General features: G+C 43.0%; 4 protein-coding genes across 5 annotated transcripts; 2 read left to right on the top strand and 2 right to left on the bottom strand.

The window, feature by feature from the left end:
• Positions 1-285: 285 nt before the first annotated feature.
• LOC308333226 (endonuclease domain-containing 1 protein-like) lies at positions 286-2,983 on the top strand. The gene is made up of 2 exons (XM_080789462.1): positions 286-606; positions 1,436-2,983. The coding sequence occupies exons 1-2, from the start codon at positions 310-312 to the stop codon at positions 2,054-2,056; spliced, it is 918 nt and encodes a 305-aa protein (XP_080645588.1). The 5' UTR covers positions 286-309; the 3' UTR covers positions 2,057-2,983.
• Positions 2,984-6,650: 3,667 nt separating this feature from the next.
• apnl (actinoporin-like protein) lies at positions 6,651-8,262 on the bottom strand. The gene is made up of 3 exons (XM_080788762.1): positions 8,103-8,262; positions 7,476-7,601; positions 6,651-7,246 (listed from the first exon to the last, which is right to left on the bottom strand). Exons 2-3 carry the CDS (start codon positions 7,577-7,579, stop codon positions 6,796-6,798), a joined length of 555 nt encoding a protein of 184 aa, XP_080644888.1. The 5' UTR covers positions 7,580-7,601; positions 8,103-8,262; the 3' UTR covers positions 6,651-6,795.
• Positions 8,263-9,030: 768 nt separating this feature from the next.
• Positions 9,031-10,673, bottom strand: LOC308332819 (uncharacterized protein). Of its 2 annotated transcripts, none has more exons than XM_080788924.1 (3): positions 10,575-10,673; positions 9,783-9,907; positions 9,031-9,552 (listed from the first exon to the last, which is right to left on the bottom strand). In XM_080788924.1, exons 2-3 carry the CDS (start codon positions 9,884-9,886, stop codon positions 9,123-9,125), a joined length of 534 nt encoding a protein of 177 aa, XP_080645050.1. In that variant the 5' UTR covers positions 9,887-9,907; positions 10,575-10,673; the 3' UTR covers positions 9,031-9,122. The 2 variants fall into 2 exon arrangements, with proteins under 2 accessions (XP_080645050.1, XP_080645049.1); XM_080788923.1 differs by having other exon boundaries at positions 10,570-10,646.
• Positions 10,674-19,020: 8,347 nt separating this feature from the next.
• On the top strand, positions 19,021-21,974 carry c1ql1l (complement component 1, q subcomponent-like 1-like; the record flags this gene model as incomplete). Its single annotated transcript, XM_080788729.1, has 2 exons — positions 19,021-19,771; positions 21,795-21,974. The coding sequence occupies exons 1-2, from the start codon at positions 19,139-19,141 to the stop codon at positions 21,972-21,974; spliced, it is 813 nt and encodes a 270-aa protein (XP_080644855.1). The 5' UTR covers positions 19,021-19,138.
• Positions 21,975-22,378: the final 404 nt, after the last annotated feature.

Here is a 22,378-nt window from a genome sequence, read left to right as displayed (position 1 = left end):
AGTTACGTTCAGGCTGTCTCTAGATTACATTACATATTAACTTGACACTTATGTATGTCTGTAGGCTATAGCAGATTTGACTAAACTGCCATAGTAATGGCATGCACAGTTTTGAGTTAACCACAGAAAGTTCTTCTTCCTCATTCAGCAAGAGTTTATGTGATAAGGAAGCAGCTCTCAGTACAAAGTTTCACTCCCCCGTGGGGGGTGTGTGTGTGTGTGTGTGTGTGTGTGTGTGTGTGTGTGTTCCTACATCAGAGAAGAGCACTGCATTGCTACTACAAACATCACAAATCACACTGCCAGGCAATGAGGCAACAGATTATGGCATATTTCCATGCTCAGGTCTTGATGCTCTTAGCTTTTACTAGATTATGGTCTCTGTGTAGGACTGATGTCGGGGATTTCACTCCATGCTTACAGACTTTCTACAACTCATGGCCTCCGAAAGGCTTGACAGGATCCCCAATCTGCCAGCGTTACAACAATCTGTACCGCTTTGCTACACTGTACAGACGGCCACGTCGCTCACCATGGTTCTCAGCCTATGTGTTTACTCCACCAACTGGAAAGAGGCCTTCGGCATGTTGGAAGTTTGAGCCACAGGTAAGGGACCAATACAGTAGCATTATTTTAACTTTATCTATAGTTTCTATATGACTTGAAACACCTGGAATATAATATGCATCCTATACTTTGTAGCACTTAATTGTTTTCTTGGCACATGACTATTGTATGCACACTGTTGTTTATGGACTAGGTTAATCCAATCTTTGTTCTGGATAAGAGAGTCTGCTATAAATGTAATTTGTAATTTGAATAAATTAATTCATAGCAGCATGATAATATGATTCCTTTGTGTTACGCTGCTATGAATTAATTTATTCAAATTAGACCATATCTGTGTCATAACATCTTGTGAGTTGTGACCAACCTAATGAGTTGGATCCCTGCTTAAGAATAGTTAAGAATAGACCACATTCTTCAAGATTTTAGTCCATGGTGGCCTGTTTTAACTGGCAGAATGAATTTATATAATGCATCTACTTCCCAAATTTTGCATTAGGCAAATCCTTTGCAAATAAAGGAAGAGGAAATGACCCCCTCTGTTACTTACTTGTGCTTCATCTGCAAAACAACTGTCTTCTAGAGCCTAGAGTAGACAGTACAGTATGTTTTGTATGTAGCCTGCCCTAGACTGTAGGCTACATTGGTGTTAACGTCAAAGTGTCTTTAAGAAGATGGGGTTTTCTATAACACTGTTTCCCAAACAGTGGGTCGGAATCCCTTTGTGGGCCCATTTTTATGGGTCATGACACATCACATTTTAATGGGAACTATATATATATATTTAAAAAATAAATAAATAAAAACATTTTAAATCAAACAAACAAATGTAAGATTGTCATCCTGCAATGTTTGCCTCCATGCACAGCTTGCCAACCCATCAGCTGATGGCTCCATGATACCCTTCCCTCCGGGTCCTGTGGACCAGAACGTCGTGGAGAGCCAGGCAGTAGAGCTAGACTACATCAACTCATCTTTCACCCGTGGACACCTCAACCCCAGCCTTCATCACTCGAGCCACGAGGACCGTTTGTCTACCTTCACCTTGACCAACGCGGTGCCTCAGAAGGCCGGCTCCAACAGCGGGCCCTGGAAAACTCTGGAGCAGACCGCCAACCAAGCCCTAGCGGCCTACTGCCTCGGAAAAGCCTACATAGTGACCGGGATACTTCCCTACCAGGAAGATGAGCCCTGGCTCAAAGATCACAGAGTTGCAGTACCAGAGTATCTTTGGTCGGCCTACTGCTGTCAGAACTTCAGCAATAATCTTCCAACTGAATTGAAGGAGACCTTTCCTACATATGCAGCCATCGGCCGCAACGACCGCTCTAGCACTGAGGAGATTGTGCCTGTCAATAACACAGCTCAGAAGCCGTTCCGGGGATATGATGTGAAAAGAATGCCTCTTGCTACACTTGAGATGCATTTGCGGAACAGGTTTAAGGCTGTGGTTAGTGTTTTTTATGAACAGTGTTCTGGTTCGGAGTGATCAAGGATCAATATTCCTTCCATCCATCTTCAACCACAGAGTCACGGAGCTAACAGTTCCAGCAGAGAATCCCAATATTCCCTTTCCCAGGCCACATTAGCTGTATACTTCTAAAACTGGGGGATCCCAAGGCATTGCAGGCCAGCGTGGAGATATTTACCGTCCCCTATCTGGTGCGGCGGGCCCTGTGGCCTCCTGCATAGTTTTTTTACATTGTTCATGCCAGTGTGTTATACTTTTACTATGGCCTCAGCGCCTGCTTTCTAGCCAGAGAATTTAGGAAAAGAAAGAACTTGTTATCTATGCGTTTACGTAACACCTGATTACGCTATCATGTAGAGCTGGAGAATTAAATTGGCCAAATGACCTTGAAAGGAACACAGAGTTTTAGACGCAGCAGTGAAACAGTATTCTCATGTAAAAGTATCAATGCGTGTAGATAGCCTGCCCTATTACAAGACAATGTCTGTTGAAGTGTTGATTCAAAATGTATACTTGAGCAAAAGTACCACATTATTGCATTTAAATGTACTCAAAGTACCAAAAGTAGAAAGACTCATTGTGCAGGATGTCTCGTTCAAATGTTCAATATTGTGTCTGTGCACTGCATAGATGAAAGAAAAGACAATTGGGAAAGGGAGCTCTTATCTTATTAGTATAACTATTAGTATAACAGTGTTATTTAGAGATAACAATTCTCAGCACAGCTCAGCTTGCCAGGGCCAGTGGGCCACACACACACACACACACAAATGGATGGGTATGTAGAACACACATGCTGCGTGCCTAATGCCTATGCCTCGGCCAACGCCAAACCACAACAGAAACAAAATCTGCTCTTCTATAAAAATCTGCTTTATTTTTTTATTTTTGTTATTATGTATGTATGTACTTCGTGTATATGTGTATATAATTTTGACTGTTTTTCCGACTATCCTTGGGATTGTGGGTGGGGGTGGGTGGGATAGGGGATTGAGTTTTATTTTCATATTTTGATATGTCTGTTTAATACTTGCCCCTGGGTTTGTCACAAAAACTTGAATAAAAAGATTTTGAAAAGAAAAGAAAGAACACACATGCTGCATCAATACACACTGCATTTTCACAGTTTCTTATTATTTTTGTACGGGCAAAATGTTTATGGAATATTGATTACTGTTAAACAACATTTTGCACAACATTACCTGTAAAACGGGAGCCACTTCACCAAGCCATCACATGGAGTGCCACAGGCCCAGATTTTTGTTTCTCCTTCGGGAGACAAAAATAAAGAAACCTTGACCTTGAAACCTTGAGGTCCAAGGGGGCTCGGACGCCATGGAGTGCCACAGGCCCAGGGGGGGATCGGACGCCAAGATGTGCCACAGGCCTTGATGGGCTAGGACACCTGCGGACAAGTTTGCTATGTGCCACTTTGACCAAACCCAATGGTCAAAACATCAACATCACAAATGCCAGGAAGAGGTCATCCATGTGCCACTTGGCCAAGTTCAAAGGTCAATCGAGGGCACAATGCCATGAGGAGACTATCCATTTCCTGAACTCGTGATGGAGATATGCACAACGTAACATCACGCTCGTGACGCTCCAAGGACACGAAAAGGATATCTATCACGGATACTATGAGTCAATGACATGGATTACCGGTGGAGCCCTGGGGATACTATCAGCAAGGTTGCGCTTGAGAGAAGGTGAGAGACACTGTAGGTTTCTGCCACAATGGAGATGCATGGCCATTTCAATGGGAGGTATGCTAATCACACGGGCCAGACAGTATCAGCAAGGAGGCAAAGATAATTTGCGATGGAGAGTCATGCAATGTCACTTGCGCACGGTCTGACATGTATTCCATACGAGACAATTGCGTGCAGTTGCTGATATGGAGATTATTGGGCACAGCCTGTTGAAAACTATTATTGCCTGGGATCTACACCCTGGACACTGCGTGCGAGAGGGGGTCCAAACTGGTTTATTTTTGCACGAATATTCATTAATGGTCAGAGATTGGGACTTCGATCTTTGTTTTCATTGAACATTATTTCCTTTTATTTGTTTTTATTTTAGAACAATATGGAATGAATGTGGAATGAACGTGAAGCAAGTTCATATACATGTTTTATATCTTATTGTATATAGTTTATTATTATGAATAATTTATTATTATTACTTTTTCTTTCTCTCTCTCTCTCTTTTTTCTCCCTATACATTATTACATTCACAGAGATCAGTATATTAGTCTCAGTGTGGCACTTGTTCCTAGATACGTTTAAATATCACAGGTCTTTCCCCCCACATTGAGTTGTAACGAATACGAGGCGGCTCGCCCCTTTTTCCAACTCACCCCAAGTGGCGAAGATCGGTCGCCCCAACGAGAAGATCGGTCGCCCCCAAAGCCCGTAGAATTCGCCTCCAAAAGTCTGAAGAAGTCGCCCCCAAAAGTCCAGAGAAGTCGCCCCGTAAAACCGTTGTATTTTCGAGGTAACAGCAGAGAGAGTGTAAAGTTGCCCGAACGGCCAAGGCTCCAAGAACAGTCAGTAATGCAGTTTAAGGGTCTTTATTTTTCCCCAAAACTCCTCCACCAAAATCCAGACAATTGTTCAGTGCAATAATCCTCAATAACAAACTAGATGACAGGCAACAAAATAAAGAAAGGACCAAAAGATAAATAAATACTTAAACACACAAGGCCCTGTAGCTCTCCCTCAGGGATGTTATTTGTGTCAATGCCCACATCCAACTAACTTGTCTGTCCCTGCAGCCTCCCTTAAATAGGAATGGATCCTACCACAGGACATCGAATCAATTAGCAACATTTCTTCTCAAAAATACTTTCAAATAAATACTGCCATAAATAACACCTTGAATAAAAGTAACCTAAACATTCTCAATAATGCGTTACAATAAACAAGTATAAATCAGCATGTAAACTCAATGACAATAATAAGACAGCATAAGAAACACCCCTCTCCTGCACAGCACTTGGCCCCTTCCTAATCAAGGGAAATGCCACCAGCAGTGCAGGAGAGACAATTAGCAATGGTCCACAGACCACCAAATGATCTGTGGACCCAAATTGGGGACCTGTGTTCTAAATTACGTTATTTACATTATTTAAGTTATTCTATATGATGTTATTTACATATATGGCAATCACATTTTTCAATGATGCATACTGCTTTGCAGCTACTTTGAGGGAAAGTCCAAACAGCTGTTTTAGACAATGCATGCATAGATTTCTCTGGACCACTAGATGGTAGACTTGTGCAAACATGCTGTTGAGATGATGTTTACTTTAGTGTGCAGAACACAGACACAATTTCAAATAATGTTCTTATATACATCATCTCTGATGAAGCCATTTATCTTTCTTTACAATAAAAATATAAATGAAATAGTTAGATTCAGGCTGATTCTTGGTTGTTGGATTGGAGTATTGGCCATGATGTCATTGACACATACATGGACACACACACAGGGACACGCACAGGCGGACGGACGGATGGACAGACGGACAGGGAGTTTCGGAAAGGCCGAAACATAGTCTTGGCCGAAACAAAGTCTCGGCTATGCCTTCGGCCTGGCAGGGAAAATTAGAAATGTCTCTTGAAATGTTATTTTAATTTTCATCCTGTGAAACTTTAGTTTAAAGCCAAAAATAAAATTATTTTTAATTCATAATGTTCAATGACAAACACAATTAATTTGATAATTGCTATTATTTGAGTGACAATTCATTGTCACAGTAAATGTCATAATCATGACATGGCAGCCCTACTACCAGAATACCAGTAAGACGCCTGAGGACCTCACCCCAAAGGGTGAGGTCGTGTGCACGCATCCGCCTGGGTGACAGCAGACTTCTGGGCGAGCGCTGGCACTTTGGAATGGGGGGTCAGATCAACATAATCTGCCTGGGTGACAGCAGACTTCTGGGCGAGCGCTGGCACTTTGGAATGGGGGGTCAGATCAACATATCTGCCTGGGCTTAATTAATATCATTGTCATAATGATGTCACGAGACTTGGACACAATATATGGGGGCTTCCCCATGTATGGGGATTTTGAGTGACGTAAAACACAATTCCATAACTGCGACGTTCGGTCGCGACAAAAAACATTCCTTCAAGATTTGGAATGCTAAATACTAATAGTCAAATGTATTTTCAGCCGAGCCTTCAGTGCCTCATTGACAGTGGATTTATATAATGCAAATAAAGAATGTAGTAAATATTATAAGCATGTAAGTCATGCAGAACCTTGTTAATAAACCTGCAAACAAAAGGCCCATTATTTATTCTGCATTTGAGCCACGGACCATTTGATGAGATTTAGCCTGCAGACCCCAAACTGAAGAATGTCCACATTTCCATGTATTGATGTTGGTACCATTGGAGAGATACAATAACAGGCAAATGTTGATCAAAATAAATAAAAAAAATCTCTTGAGAGTGTAAAATGAAACCAAATGGACCTGTAAGAACCACTGCATTAAGGTGATGTGTAGGTTATTTTGTAAAAGTTGTTCTGTCCTGTTGTGCCAATTCTGAAGCTTTCCCCAGGACACTTGTTTTAAGGAGACACATCATTTCTCAAATCAGACTTGGTATGAATTTATTACGACATTAAATCATATACCGTATATACTATAGCATGGTAACAAAAATGCACCAAGGGCTGAACACAACTGTACACATTGCAACTGGAATTACGTCATCAAAACTGAGTAGTGAGAGCATTCATTAGTAGTGCTGATGTTGGGATGGTGAGAAAAGCTTGTCCCACAATTCCACCTTCATAATGGCCCTGCCCATGGGGCACATGACAGCCTTGACATCCAGATGACTGCCCTCATGGGTGAGCCCAGAGCCGTTTGCCTCCGCCCGTACAAAGCCTTTCTGTTCCTTGTTGTAATACATCTCTTTATACAGAGCCTCGTCACATTCTTTACCCTTGCTGTAAACCCCTACAGCGTGCCAGTTCTTGTACATGTTGTAGTCGTATGGAATAGAGAACATGATCGCGAGTGTCTCGATGTAGTCGTTCCTGCTCCGCTCAAACAGGTCGTAGGTCAGAACGCCAACAGCGCCACAGGCTTTAGCGGAGGTCTTGCTGAAGTTGCACACCTCGGTTTTCAGAGGCCGCACGGTAGGCTGGGGTGGTATGTGGGTCAAGCCACTCTCTAGGAAAACCCTTTTTGCAAAAGAATGAAAAGAAATACGAAGGGTTATTAGTTATAAAACATTACACTAACAGAGACACACACGTCAGCGCCGGTGTTATAATGTGCATGACGGCTATAAACTGTTTATTTAAACTTTTATTAATCTGCAGAAGGGTACTGCTGTGCATGTATTCTCGTTCTCAGCAATACTCAGCTGCAGGCCTCTGTGTCATCTTCCTCCACAAGTCTTGCACTTACTTGGGGTTGATGAGGCAGTAGTTGTTGGTGAGGTTGGTGATCTCGATGGTGACATTTCTGCGGCTGCTGAGATTAGCCGCCACGGCCTCAGCTGAGTCACTCATTCTCTCCTACTGTATATGCGGGCTGCCATTCCAAAGCAAAAGGCATCAGTGAAAGTGTGGGATTACACAATGCTTAATTGCACTATAACACTACACTTGGTCAGGGGGTTACCCCCAGGGCTCCATACTTGGTCTGCTCCTTTTTCCCCCCTCTACAACAAATTTCTTCACTGAAAATATCTAAAATCTAATCTAAAAGCTCACAACGTGTAACAATGCATTGTATTGTGAACTTGTACATATTTGCTCTCTTCGCCAAATGCTTGCCCCCAGAATAGGGATGCTATAAAGTTCATTTAAAAAATAATAATGTTATGGTTATAAATATTTCTCATTTCTCTACATTTCTCTAGTGTAACGGCACCATACACTAGCCATTTACAGGATCAATTAAATTATAAATGACCAAATTATGTTAATGTGCATGATGTTTATGTCAATATCCAATGTGATGACCCAATAAAGACTACAGTAGCCGCCCTACATTTAGCATGTTAATATCTGTACAAATAAATTGTCTTACCTGTTCGTACTGTATCAATGCCTGTTCTTAGCTCAGCCGACGTGAGATCTGAAATGGTGAGCTCACTCTTCCGATTACCCTTCTCGTGGAATGGCACCACACCCGATTCTATCCCAAAGCCGTCTCCACCCAGAACACACACCCACTCCCTGTCCGACTCAGTCTGGAGGACAAGTCCGTTAAGGTATGAGGAGAGAGATACAGTACACAGACTAACATGAAAAACAACATACCTCTGTAACCATGCACAACACGAGTTTGTTTTGTTCAAGATTTTCATAGTAATGTTTCTTTCCATGCATGGTGTCTCCCACGGACCACACCTGTCTCTGTTGGGACATACAGTAAGTTAAGAAGTTGCCATTGTTACAACATGGGGGGAGAAACAGACCTTTGACAGATGTTGGACTTGGGATGTATTACAAACCTTCCTTTGACTGTCGAAAAAAGACCAAATATTGAAAAAATATGATGTTTTACAACCATATTCTCGCTAAAATTAGACCAGGGGTAGATTCTCAATTTATTTAAACCAGGGGTGGGCAACCGTTTTGGACATAATGTAAGTAGGTCAGAGTGGCTTGTCGCCATTCGTCGAGAGAACGAAGGTGTCCCCTATTCAATGCACTACTAGACCCCTGGTAGATAGAGTGATAGGGTGCTGAGGTGGAGCACAACACCTACCATCAGCTCTCAGTATTTACAGCACCATTTAGTTACAGAAGCTGTGCTACTCTTACGCTGAGTTGGCAGTGCCCGAGATCAAACCCAGAAACTTGTGGTCCTAATTGATCACCTGGTAGATCAAAAAGAGGTGGTTTCCCGCACCTGATACACAGTAGCTTTACAAGGGTGTGTGCTGCTCCTAAGACACTATAGTCATGTTTGTTTATGGGAAATTACTCAAACAAGAGACAAAAACAAACTTCAGGGACAAAATATATTACCATCATTGTTTTTATTTATTTTTTATTCAGAGCACCCAAGGTTATGCGAACAGCAGACACAGTGAATCATGTCTCATCTGCCCATCTTGTCATACAGCTCCAGCTTTATAATGGCCTTGCCCTGGTTGGACATGGTGGCCCTGAGATCCACCACCCGCCCGGGGTAATGGATCCCGGAGCCATCGGCCTCGTGGCGCAGGTAGTTGGTGAAGTCCTTTTCATAGTACATGTGGTTGTAGAGCTTCTCGTCGCAGGGGCGCGTGTGCTCGAAGACACCCACGCCTAGCCAGTTCTTGTAGACGTTGTAGTCGTAGGGCACGGAGAACATGATGGCGACCAGCTCGTTGCAGTGGCGGTTGCGCATGTCAAAGAGCTCGTAGGTCAGGACGCCCACAGCACCCGACGCCGTGTTGTCGTCCTTGACAAAGGAGCACACCTCAGACTTGTTGGTGCGCACCGTGGGCTGGGGGGGGTTGTAGCTGAACCCACTGGACATGAAGATCCTACAGAGCGTGTGACAATTAAGGGAACGGCACGTGTTACCATTTTCAAGAATATGACTTCTGTATATTAGGAATTGTCATTGACAACATTCATGATCTCTTATCAGTCCATAGCTAATAAAAAGGAGGAAGAAGTATTCTATGATTTAAAGAAACGCTATGTAACTTTTTATAGAGTCAAATGTTGACCACTCTGTATGGTTGAGTATGTCAGTCGGTCAGTGACTTACTTTGGGTTCACGAGGCAGTAACTGGCACTAATATTGGTGATCTCTATGGTACAGTTACGGTTGGTAGTGAGAGTGGCGGAGTGGGCCTCTGCAGAGTCAGGCATTGTGTCAGCTGGTGGGGAAGGCTGTAGGTGAAGGACAGACACAGTATAAAATACACTATGAAATCATGAATTTAAAATGATAAATGGAGCATTTATATAGCGATTTTAGCCAAAGTGCTTTACAAATCTGCATTGCATTCACCCATCCCATTCAGACACCAACAGTAGAGGAGAACATGGCACAATAAACCTGCTCATCTGCAGTTAGTGATTCAGTCAAGGACACCTCGACAGTAACACAGAAGCCTGGGATTGAACCAGTATAACTTTCCAAGTGTGGCCGCTCTAACCCCTGAGTCACTGCAGCCGCCCACTAACACTGTCAGAGTTACAAATGGATTATTATAAGTTACAATGAAGTCTCAAACTTGAAATGTAAATTTTTACATGTAAACTTCACTAAACCCTAACATTAAACTAATAAGAATAAGTTTGCTATGATATGAATGATGCATATTGTCTGCAAGAAAAGTTGAGTTAGACAAAGTAAAACGGCATACATCATTGTGATACAAAAGGCTTATTATAAAACTGCATTAATTAACATACAGTAAAACAAGTCAAGCCCCATTAATAGCATTCATTAGTACATCATCTGTCGTCTAATGATACAGTTTCTTCTTTTTTTTATCAAACAATTTATCACAATCACATGTTCTAAATAGCAGAGAAAGGGTACTTACTTTACCTTATGTCAGACACACACACACTATAGCACCATACGAGAGTGCTCTAAAAACAGCTCCCAGCTTGGTATGAGAACATAACACAAAGTCACACCCCCGAGCGCGCGCCCGCACGCCCGCACGCACGCACGCAAACACGCACACACAGTCACACCTCACTTCGGAGACGACTAGGTGTGTCGTGCTGTGTCTGCCAGCTGAATTAGAATTTGTCACTGGATGACATTCTGTTGTTGTGTTGCATCCTTGAAATGTGAGTATATGGTCAGCCTATATTTCCCAACTTTATGTGCCATGAATCCCTGGGTCTGTGACTTATAGCTGTGACATTCAGAATCAAGGTGTAGCCTATACCCTATTCAGTGATTCCCAAACTTTTTATACACAAAAGAGAAATTTGAGTAAATGAAAATTATGAAAATAACCGATCTACGACGAGCTCACAACACACTGCGATGCAACCCAATGTGAGTTTGCTATTTAAACTATTTCTTAATAATAATAATAATAATGATAATAATGTTTGTATGTATTATTATTATTAATTCATTTTTTTTTTATGTTTGAGGTTGACCCAGAAATGGGTCCCAGCCCTCTTCTGGGAGGAAGATAAGAAAAATATGATGGTGGCCAAAGTCAAAATGAACACATTGGCACACATGGCTAAATGTTTGTTATTTTCATACAACAAAGTCACAGACAGGGTGCAGCTGGGTCTTACATGTGGTAACACATAAACTGTACAAACACAGATTAGTATGGTAGGGCATGCATATAGTACTTTATATCAGGTGTGGTTGCTTCAGGTTGCGAAGGAATTAACGTGACAAGACTACATACACTATGGATGACTCATTTGGGCATAATCCAAAGCTTCACAGACCACTGTCTGCGAATTGTCTGAAAATACCAAACACAATGTGGCAAATGTGACATTTTAATACCCATCAGTGTTCATTATGACATCAAATTCTGATTTAGTCTTAATAGTCTTTTGAATAACACCATTTATTTTTAGTCCTAAGTCATCTGTCTAGGTCGACTAAATATCAAAATCTTATATAGTCTTTTAGTCAACAAAATGAACACTGATATCCATTATCTATCTATAGTCATTTAACGCTTAAATCTGCAGATTTGTTCAGTTTAACTGTCATTTTCCAAAATGTTCAAAGAACGCAGTTACGCATAACATAATAATAGAAACATGATTTATATTGCATGTTTCACATTCAATGTTTTTGACTGTTTTTGACTGCTTATCTAACATCTTTTGTCAGTTTGCTCCATATTTCAGGAGCATACTCCTTCAAGGCAGTGCTCCAGATTGTCTTATGCGTTCCTTCAGGAATGCTTAACTCAGTCTGATGTGTGATGAGACCCCACTGGTGACACATAGTATTTATTAAATATTCATACGACTCTACGAATGCCAATAGGTATGCTAATAAAACGGACGAGTTGGATTACCTGTGCTTGATTTAATTAAATTTCTTCTAAAGTTGACAAATCAGCACAGCTTCACACATTACATTAATCCTCCCCGAGGCTATATAGCCTGGCTCACCGATTAATTAAAAGGACAAAACATCCAATTAAAATAGCCACTTCAAGCCAGGCCATACGTGCATCACGCTTCCATCAGTGCATCTTTAAGACTTCAAGGGTCAGTTGTCCAAAGCCACAGGACAGTAGTGTTCTATGCCCACAGCAAAGTGCAAGTCTCCTGCCCACTCTGTCCTCGTCATCTCTGTCAGGGCCGTGACAGTGGCATTGACTCAACCACCCTTGGCTCTTCCTCTCTCTGTCTCAGAGTCCCTGCAGACAATGACACAACACCCCTCTCTGCTCCCAGGAACCAGAGATAACATGTCCGTGTCTCTGTTTGTATACATGCTTTGGAGCCAATGAGCATTGTTTTACTCTGAGTGCAGTGGAACTCATTCCGTGGAACTATGTTGAGTTTGAGCATTCCATAATATCAGTGCTTTTTTTTTTTAAAGGTGTCACTTTGATTAGTTGTTTTTGGAATGTGAACATAATAACCCAGTGTGCTTATGTTTTAACATTTTGTTTGATTCCTGTCTTTCTTGATATCCAGCATCTGGCCTAAATACAGGTACTATTTGTGCACACAATCCTCATTAAACGGTTTCTGGAAAGTGACAGACAAAAGAATAAATTAGGTTGCAGTTTGGACACATAATATTGTGTCCCCAGAACACATCATCTCAATAGACACAAGCTTAGCATTTTCGACATTTAGCCGATATTCAGTTAGCAACTACAGTAACAATAACTGAGCAGGGTTTAGTAGCGTTCAGTGTCTTGCTCAAGGACGCTCTACAGGACATATGGCTGGCGAGAGGATTGACCCCGTTACCTGACAACAGGCTATTGACACTTGGTCAACGTGGTGAACCTGTCACACACACACACACACACACACACACACACACACACACACACACACACACACACACACACACACACACACACACACACACACACACACACACACACACACACACACACACACACACACACACACACACACACACACACACACACACACACACACTGGGAGACTGGAGGTTAGAGAAACATGCCTATATGATATGTTTTCCTATAGGCAGCTTCCAGGTGTGTAAACTTAAACACGTGCCCTAAAATACAGTGTATTTAACCATTTATTGCAACAAATGATAGTTATACTTGCCATTGATGGCTCCGCTCTTAATATGTTGCCCAATATAGCTAAGCAGCATGTAAAGCATGGATCGAGAGGCATTTGCAGTGCTGCAGCTTTAGCTTTTCTTTTCGCAGATAAGTAAAGCCTCATGGTACCGAGGCTATGCAGCCATGGTCAAGTCTACCAACCAACGGCAACTGCAATCTACAGCCATGTCTTTCTCGCTTTACGTCTCGTCCTTTTAATTAAGGATAAACCTGACGCACTCGAATGCCACTAAATGTGACATGCCGACAGTGCCGAGGCAGCAAAGTGCAGGGAACTGCATCTTTTTTATTTTTTTCGTCATATGTGTTGTATTATCTAGTTACTGGACCCTCGTCCGGATCTGGCAGACCGGTAGTGTGTGTGCAGGCTGGGTGGTGTGTGATAATCCATCTGAATTATTCCTGTGGTACGGCGGCGATCGACGGGCCCGGGAGAACGATATTAACGGGACACTCATATATAGCTCTGGATCCTTGTGTCCCCATGACGTGGCACTGAGACATAACAATCCGCTAGCAGCAAGTTGACCTTGCTCTCTGAGATGTCTTCAGTGGCTAACTAGAAAGTATGTTACAGTTCAGGCAATACAAGTACACAGCATAGGCACTCATACACATATCTACACATACGTAATATCATGTTGTATATTACAACAATATGGAGAATCACAGGGTGCCAACTTAATTCACGGACCTCCACCATACAGCCTACCACCAGTACCACATAAGCTTTAGGCTGCGAGGCATGCAGTCTAATATACAGTAATGTCATAAACGTGCATGCAGGTCACGACAGTGACAGAGACAGACAGAACAGGAGCGGAGAAGGAGATGCAGCTATTTGCAAAACAGCATTTGTCACGGGCTGTGCGTATCCAAACTCATTCCAATGACGTGAGCAATGTTATTTAATTAATGCTTCACATAATCACAGGTTCAGGTTTTCGTTCACTAATCTTGTTGTATATTAAATTAATAAACATTTTAATAATTGTATTTACAACTAACAACACACAGTGACAGTTAATTGCTTGCAAGTTGCGTGTGCGTGCATGCGTCTGTGTGTGTATGAGAGAGGGGGCAGCAAGGGAATTAAGCGAGGGAAACTTATTTTTCTTGTAACCATGGTTTCCAGTCTTCCAGATCGTATTGCAGTTGTTCATGTCGCAAAAACGAGTGTGTGCCAGATAGATTTCAGCCATCACATTTATTAACGTCGGAACGAAATTAAGGAAGGATCAGCTGTTTGAGATCACTTATAAATGCCGTGGCGACGTGGGTGTACTACTAAACCTACACTCGAATCTGTGGCAGATTTTACACTCAATTGATAAATGAGGGCCTTAGTGTCTTCTTACTCTACTTATGTGAGAATTCACTTTTTTCTTTGGTGATGGTGACTAGAGAGCATGCTCTGCTTACTCTGATATTGCACTGATAAGTCACTCTGGATAATAAAGTAATTATATAATTGTACATTCAGTTAGCCTATATTTATCAACACGGTGTACACCTGGTGTACACCGGGTGTACAGTACACCGTGTTGATAAATAAGGGCCTTAGCCTATATTTTGCTATGCAATTTAAGGCCTTTTCGCTTCAAAACAACGTGGTTTTGTGAGAGCTATGTTATGTATACACAAACAAGATGTGAAATAGTGTATACATGTTGGCTTACATGCAGTAAACGTCACTGCTCGAAATGTTACCACTTTAAGTAAAAGATATATCTGGGAGCAGTAACTGGTATGCAAACTCATTTATTCTTGAACTTGTGTAAAGCACTTTACACAGTTTTTCAACAGCAGCCGAGCTAGGTCTGTGTGTTTTTATACTGTAATCTTTGTAGACACAATTTGTAGTCAGGTTTAAGATTACAGCAATTCATATATTTTTGAAATGTTTCTCATAAACGGTTGGGTGCAGTCTGAAATCCTACTTTTTCTTTTCAAGTGGATGTTTCTGTAAATGCTTTAGAAAGGAAGGAAAGGAAACAACACGGACAGCTGGCACATGCACACATATTGGTCACTGGTCACTGTGGTCAGTACCATTATGTCTCAATGAAACCTCCATACAAAGGATAATAACTACAGGCACATTGGATATTATAAAATTAGACACAATGCAGCTTGCTTTGATGGAAAGTTAATATAGTATAGTATAGTATATTCATATTTTATGCATTCACAATTATCTTTATTTTAATGTATGCTATTAAAATATTGGCCTAAATATAACAATTTATGACAATCTTCACATTTTGAGGTGAATACTGACTGACTGATCAGAATATCTTGGCCATCAAGACAGATTGATAGCGGATTATACAGTATACTATAAAAATAAGACTGCATACAGTACATAGTACTACATACAGTAGTATTTCTATGTGAGCACCTTCTTGTTCAGTCTCTAATATCAGCAGTTATTGGTCTCTACTCTCTAATATGGCCTGTGATTGCTCTTCTTCAAATCACCACTTTTCTTTATCCTTCGGTTGCACTTTCATCATTGTGAACAATCCTCTTCACATCGTTCCCCGTCTCTGACTCACACTCGTCGACTTCTTAGCGAAGAAAAGGCTGTTTGCATCTTGACAATGATTTTGAGTTGCATTAATAAACATGTAAACATGATTAGACTGACCTTTATCTGCTTGACCAAGTACAGTACATACATGTGTTGAATCACTCTCATGTGCGTAAGCACATACTTAGACACTTAACGCCATGACCATCAACTGCTTTATCAGACAGACTGACGTCAGTGCACAATGATACAACATGCTCTATTCCTACTCATTCTGTTCTTCACCATCTCCCATATCTTCGGGTCACGTCATCTGTCCAATACTGTATATTGTCCCTATAGCCTACTATGTGTGTGGAATAAACTCCAGAACTTTTGATGTGATACTGCCTGGTGTCATCTTGTTCTCCGAGCTCGTCACTCAACAGAACCATCACTCGTCCACCCTTAAGTAAGATTGAGAATCTTTTAGGACCACATGGAGGGTCCACTAAATTCACAAAAACCCGTAAAGCGTGTGAAGGCATAATTAATCCAGTGATGTGAATCTGATGTTTAAAGTGTGGTGTGGTCAGAGCCGGTGATATCTGACAACGGTGGGGGGGTGCGCGTTGTCTGGATTTCACCATGTTTGCCTATTCCACAGGCATTTATTGAACAGAATTTTAAATCAGAAATTAATTTCTTTCTTTCTTTTTTCAGGGGAAAGCATTCAATGGTAGGTGGTCAACATAAAGTATTTCTACCCAGCCTGTACTTGAGTACTCCTCCGCCGTAGGCTGTCTACTGGGGAAGAATTTCACTTGTTTTGTCCGGATTGTTGTGTGCGCTATTCTGCCAGGTAGCGCACGCCCGGTAGGTTGCCTGAGTGTTAATGTGAAATAAGTGGTTGTCTGCCTTACCGCCCAACGTGTTTGCCTGCAGCCTCGCCTCGCCTCTGGAGAGTGGATCTGACTGAGAGTTCTTCCTTTCATACTGCTGGCTTCACCTGCAGGTGAACACAGGTGTTTGCGCATCCCAGCTGATTGAGTAGGTAACGAGGCCCAGGCTCTGACGTCGGCACGTAGCTCTCTGCCTCTCTCTCTCTCCAGAGGGGCGTTTGCTTATTGGTCGATATTCAACCAGCGAGACAGCACAGGTATACAGGCCGGGTCTGTCACACGTGCAGCGCTTGCGTGTTTGATTTTTATTTATTTTTCCATGTATTCTCTAGGTATTTTTTATGACAGCAGTTGTCCTTGTCAATTCCTCCTGGTACACACAACACCAGTAGTTTGTTTTTTTAACTGGCAATCTTGACTGAGGGTGGCTAGATGGTCCGGTTGAGAGGGCAACACATCGCAATTCCAACTGAAAAATGTAACTATCTACTATTTTTACGCCGTGGCATGGCAAGGCAAGAACGGCGTGGCAAGAGTTCAGGGGGTTCAGAGGGTTTTGGCCTACTCTGGGACCACACAAGTCTTGAATGTATTTATACAGTGAATCCATAATGCCCTTTCTCCATCCCTCTTTTCCAATATGGTGAGTGGGTATATATAGTAGTGTACTGTACAGTAGCTTGAGACAGAGATAGAGCTCTGTGTGGGCAGTTGATTTATTTTTGGTGAGACGCTCGGCTAGACGGTTTCGTAACTTTTCTTCATCAACAGAGAGAGAGAGTAATAAAGTTCAGAAGCGACCAGTTACATGAAGGACATGAAGTCTGCTTCAGCAAGATTCAGTCTTTGGCACACGTTTATTATATGTGTGAGGGTCTTATTACCGTAAACCTTTGATTATTAAGTGAAAGGTTGCCCAATGCGTGTTTCTGTGATCTGAACTTCCCATTTGAAACGTGGCACTGTCTGGGAACATTTCAGTCTACTTATTTTCAACTGATTGTTTAGACATGTCTAACATACTGCATACATTGAAAGTTAAAGGGTTTGCTTTTCAGAGACTATATATGTTGTTGATGTATCCAACCAATGCCTATAGCTTCACACAACAGGCAAAGAGTAGTAGGCTACATTAGTTCATGCATTGTGGATGTTCCCAGGTTTCTTAAAGGGACACTTTGATGTCAGAATCTGTTAACTGGTGTGTATGTATCATGTGTATAAATGCTCTGTATCTGCATATACGTAGTGAGAGGTGAAAAGCATCCGAAAACGACCTGAGTGACATCACTCGAGTAATCTGACTCTATGTGAGGGAGTCGTGTGCAGGTGCGATATTATCCACAGCCCACCTCTGAGTCACAGAGCATTAAGACAAAAATAGTACCATCTATACTGAGCATTAATGAGGACGCATACTGAGACAAGTTTGAAAAACTACAAAGTGTGTGTTTAAAAAAAAAATACAGATATAACTGTACCATCTGGTTTTATTCATTTATTTCTTTATTTTCACTTTATCATCACAGACAAGCAAGGAGCTCCAAAACAGGTCTATGAACATGAAGATGAAACCCTTAGTTATGTCCTATTGTCCTTGCTCCCTCTCCCTCTCCCTCTCCCCCCTCTCTCTCTCTCATCTTCTCTCTTCTGCTCTATATCATTTTCACTATTTTCAACACTCAGGATGAGAGAGTGCCCTCCCCAGCCCTACACTCAGGATGAGAGAGTGCCCTCCCCAGCCCTACACTCAGGATGAGAGAGTGCCCTCCCCAGCCCTACACTCAGGATGAGAGAGTGCCCTCCCCAGCCCTACACTCAGGATGAGAGAGTGCCCTCCCCAGCCCTGACAGGATGAGAGAGTGCCCTCCCCAGCCCTGACAGGATGAGAGAGTGCCCTCCCCAGCCCTGACAGGATGAGAGAGTGCCCTCCCCAGCCCTGACTTGCATGCTTAGAAAGAACGCTTAGCGTGAGCGCACATGTTGCTCACTCTTTCCTCCCCTTATGCTTCTCTTCCTTCTTTCCACCCGACTGTCTTGCCCCCTCCCTCTTGATCTCCCTCTGTTTCTCTCTCTTTCCCTGTGATCACTTTCTCCTCCTTTGCGCTCTCTCTCTCTCTCTCTCTCTCTCTCTCTCTCTCTCTCTCTCTCTCTCTGGCTCCAACACAGCTCTGTCACTCACTCACTGGCTCACTCAATCTCCCACACACACATACTCCATCCACATCTCTCTCTGTGTGTTGTCTCTGGGGGGGGGGAATCCTCGGCGTGCCTTTGTTTTGAGCCAGGTGGTCGCGGTGCGTTTCTCCCAGCAGTCACCATTTCCACCCCAGAGAACTCCACACTGGCAGCGCAGACCCGTCCACGGCTGAGTATCGGGAGGAAGACCCTGGTAGCAGCCGCTGTGGGGGTCATGTTGGTCCTGGTCCTGGTCATCCTTATCCCTGTGCTGGTGAGTTCCGTGGGCAGCGGTGGTCCCGAGGACAGCGCCGGCCACTATGAGATGCTGGGTACTTGCCGCATGGTGTGTGACCCCTTCCCCAGTATGGGGGTGACGGGCGCACAAATAGGCACGGATCTCGCTACGGCGGGCCTTCAGACGGACAACGCGGGAGACGCCCCGAATGACCCCAGTGTTGGCCCCCCACTGCCCACCTACAGTGCTCATGGGCCACAGGGTAAACCGGGACGCTCGGGCAAGCCTGGACCTCCGGGGCCACCCGGAGAGCCCGGCCCACCGGGGCCCAAGGGACCGGCGGGAGATAGCGGGGACATAGTCAGGACAGTAGGGGGGAAAGGGGAAGTCAGCACCACCACGTACAACACCACGCCCCGCGTGGCTTTTTATGCGGGACTGCGGAACCCACAAGAAGGTTACGATATTTTACGTTTCGACGACGTGGTGACCAACATCGGGGATAATTTTGAAGGCACAACGGGCAAGTTCACCTGCAAGATCCCCGGTACCTACTTCTTCATCTACAACGTGCTCATGAGGGGAGGGGATGGCACCAGCATGTGGGCTGACCTGATCAAGAACGGCATTGTGAGTATAGCCGGTTTTATTCTTTGATATACCTTACCCATCACACTATCACCTGAATACATTAGACAGTTAAATAAATAGAGAACTGGCTTTTAGTTTAGTATAATTCAATCCTGCAAAATATCACAATATAGAACTTCTTATTGTTGAGCCCTGAATGATGTACTGGAATGAACTCAAATGGAGATGTTCAGGGACTATAGCGTGTGCAGCTGGCTGACAGTCTATAATAGCTGGTCATGCATTCATGTGTATCATGATTTTGGTCTGGTGTTGCAGTCGGCTGTAATGACAATGCACAGTGGCAAGCTGCCAGTTCGTGTATTTTTGCTTATTACACATCCAGCGGTGTATGCCGTGAAGTGAATGACATACATTACAGCGCTATCTCAACTCTGCACTCATCAAAACACAGCCCGAGGTGCAGTCATGTCCAAGCATGATGCTCAAAGCGTTATCCGGCTACCAGTCAAACTCCAGCCTTATAATACCGAATTGTGATATTTCCCATGTTCATGGATAATCATAATCTTCTAATGTGTTTTAAGCCCTGGGTGCCAACATTGATCAAAGACCACAGCAATTTTGAGCCTAGACACTTCCCTGCAAGCACTTTAATCCACGTCTCTGAAATGGCATTGGAAATCTGCATGGCATCATAAATATAGTTGTTTGTATACCTGTACCTGTTGGGAATACAAACTGCTCGCGTGAAGCAGCATTTACCAGTAACTGAGAAAAGGTATTTGATAAGTACCATTGTGTTGCACAGTAAAAAAGTAAATTCTGACCACCTGCACTGCAATACCGGCTTACATTGTTAAGAGAGAGAATGGGTGGGTGGAGGGCAGGGTCACTATAGGGATGCTGAACAAACAGATAGAATGGGTGGAGGGCAGGGTCACTATAGGGATGCTGAACAAACAGATAGAATGGGTGGAGGGCAGGGTCACTATAGGGATGCTGAACAAACAGATAGAATGGGTGGAGGGTAGGGTCACTATAGGGATGCTGAACAAACAGATAGAATGGGTGGAGGGTAGGGTCACTATAGGGATGCTGAACAAACAGATAGAATGGGTGGAGGGTAGGGTCACTATAGGGATGCTGAACAAACAGATAGAATGAGTGGAGGGCAGGGTCACTATAGGGATGCTGAACAAATGGAAAGAAGAGAAGGGGGCAGAGAAGGTGAAGACATGAGATGCCCTCATCCCTCTCACACCCATCATCAGACTGTCAGCAGTAGCTGAGTTTCTCTTCTCGAACCCTGAGGATAACTTTACATGCACTCCAATCTCACTCAGCTAGCACTAATTAGGGCCCTGTACTGCCTTTTCTGTCTTTATTTTTTGCTATGAATGTATGTATGAAAACTAGTTGGGTGGCAGGCACTTAAACACCACTTCGCTGGTGAAGTTACAGAATGGCAACCCTTACCATTACATAATGATTATTATTTCAGGCTTAAAAAGCGTCTTATATGTCCTTTGGTGTTTAGCTGTCTGAGCTAAGCTCATTTTTGTGCCATCGCAGACACATATGAGAGGGGTTTTGTCACTTCACTCTGGATTTAACGACACTTTAATTTTATATTTAAACCTGCGTTGACACAATGACACACTGTATTAAGGACACATGGGATTCTCAGCACTTCCCCTTATGTCATGTTAAAGGAAGAGCAGACCATTAAACACTGGGGAGGGGTGGCGGGTGGGATGAAAGATTTGACACATTTTTATTCAGCGTAAATATGTTTGCAAGTAATGATAGTTACTGCCACTGCAGGCCACTGACAAGTAAATCAGCAAATCATTTACTTTGATGTTATTGTTTCTGCCAGATTGCCATTAACATTGTGTAAGAAGATTTGTTCAACTGCCTTCTTAATCCAGATGTAATACTATATATTATGTAATATAACAAAAAGAAAAAGGCCAATTCTGTTTTAAACGCCAGTTTCTTCACCTTACACTTATCCGCTCTCTCTCTCTCTCTTTTCCCTTGCATTGTCTTATTCCAGGTCAGAGCCAGTGCCATTGCCCAGGATCAGGACCAGAGTTATGACTATGCCAGCAACAGTGCCATCCTTCATTTGGATGCGGGCGATGAGGTCTTCATTAAACTGGACGGTGGCAAGGCTCACGGAGGCAACAGCAACAAATACAGCACATTCTCAGGGTTTATCCTCTATGCCGACTGAAGGCCAGTCGGAAACAGGGGCACAGGGGTGAAAGGCCACCACCACAGGTGGCTGATGTTCATTTTGCTTCACACATACAGTACAGTAAGGTTGATGCTGCCCCTATCCACAGATATTTCACAAATATCTCCATTGTTTAGAGTTGGTAAAAAAAAAGGGTACAGTAATAATTAGGGCCATGGATGTGTGGTTATTGGTTACTGTCTATACCACAAGCCCATGGTGTCATTCCTTTTTCATCCGTCTTTTCCATTGTGATGCTGGGTGCCTATGCTACTGACGTGAAGTACACTTGCAACATGAAAGTGACAGGTGTCACGATATGTCATGGGAAGGTGTGGTTGCAATTTTGACAGTGCTGAAGAGCATATGTCATTTTTGAGCTCCTGTTTTCAAAGTCTGGG

Source organism: Protomyctophum bolini (genome assembly GCF_963924005.1).
Source record: "Protomyctophum bolini genome assembly, chromosome: 18".
Classification (NCBI taxonomy): Eukaryota; Metazoa; Chordata; class Actinopteri; order Myctophiformes; family Myctophidae; genus Protomyctophum; species Protomyctophum bolini.
Note: the sequence above shows the minus strand (reverse complement) of the source record. Positions and strands in the feature narration are given on the sequence as shown.

Excerpts from the sequence above, each read along its gene's own strand:
- LOC308333226 (XM_080789462.1), top strand. The coding sequence starts at position 310 with ATGAGGCAACAGATTATGGCATATTTCCATGCTCAGGTCTTGATGCTC. Across the intron at positions 607-1,435 it reads GTTGGAAGTTTGAGCCACAG|CTTGCCAACCCATCAGCTGA; the intron begins GTAAGGGACCAA and ends CTCCATGCACAG.
- apnl (XM_080788762.1), bottom strand. The coding sequence starts at position 7,579 with ATGAGTGACTCAGCTGAGGCCGTGGCGGCTAATCTCAGCAGCCGCAGA. Across the intron at positions 7,247-7,475 it reads TACTGCCTCATCAACCCCAA|GGTTTTCCTAGAGAGTGGCT; the intron begins GTAAGTGCAAGA and ends TTTTGCAAAAAG.
- LOC308332819 (XM_080788924.1), bottom strand. The coding sequence starts at position 9,886 with ATGCCTGACTCTGCAGAGGCCCACTCCGCCACTCTCACTACCAACCGT. Across the intron at positions 9,553-9,782 it reads TACTGCCTCGTGAACCCAAA|GATCTTCATGTCCAGTGGGT; the intron begins GTAAGTCACTGA and ends CACGCTCTGTAG.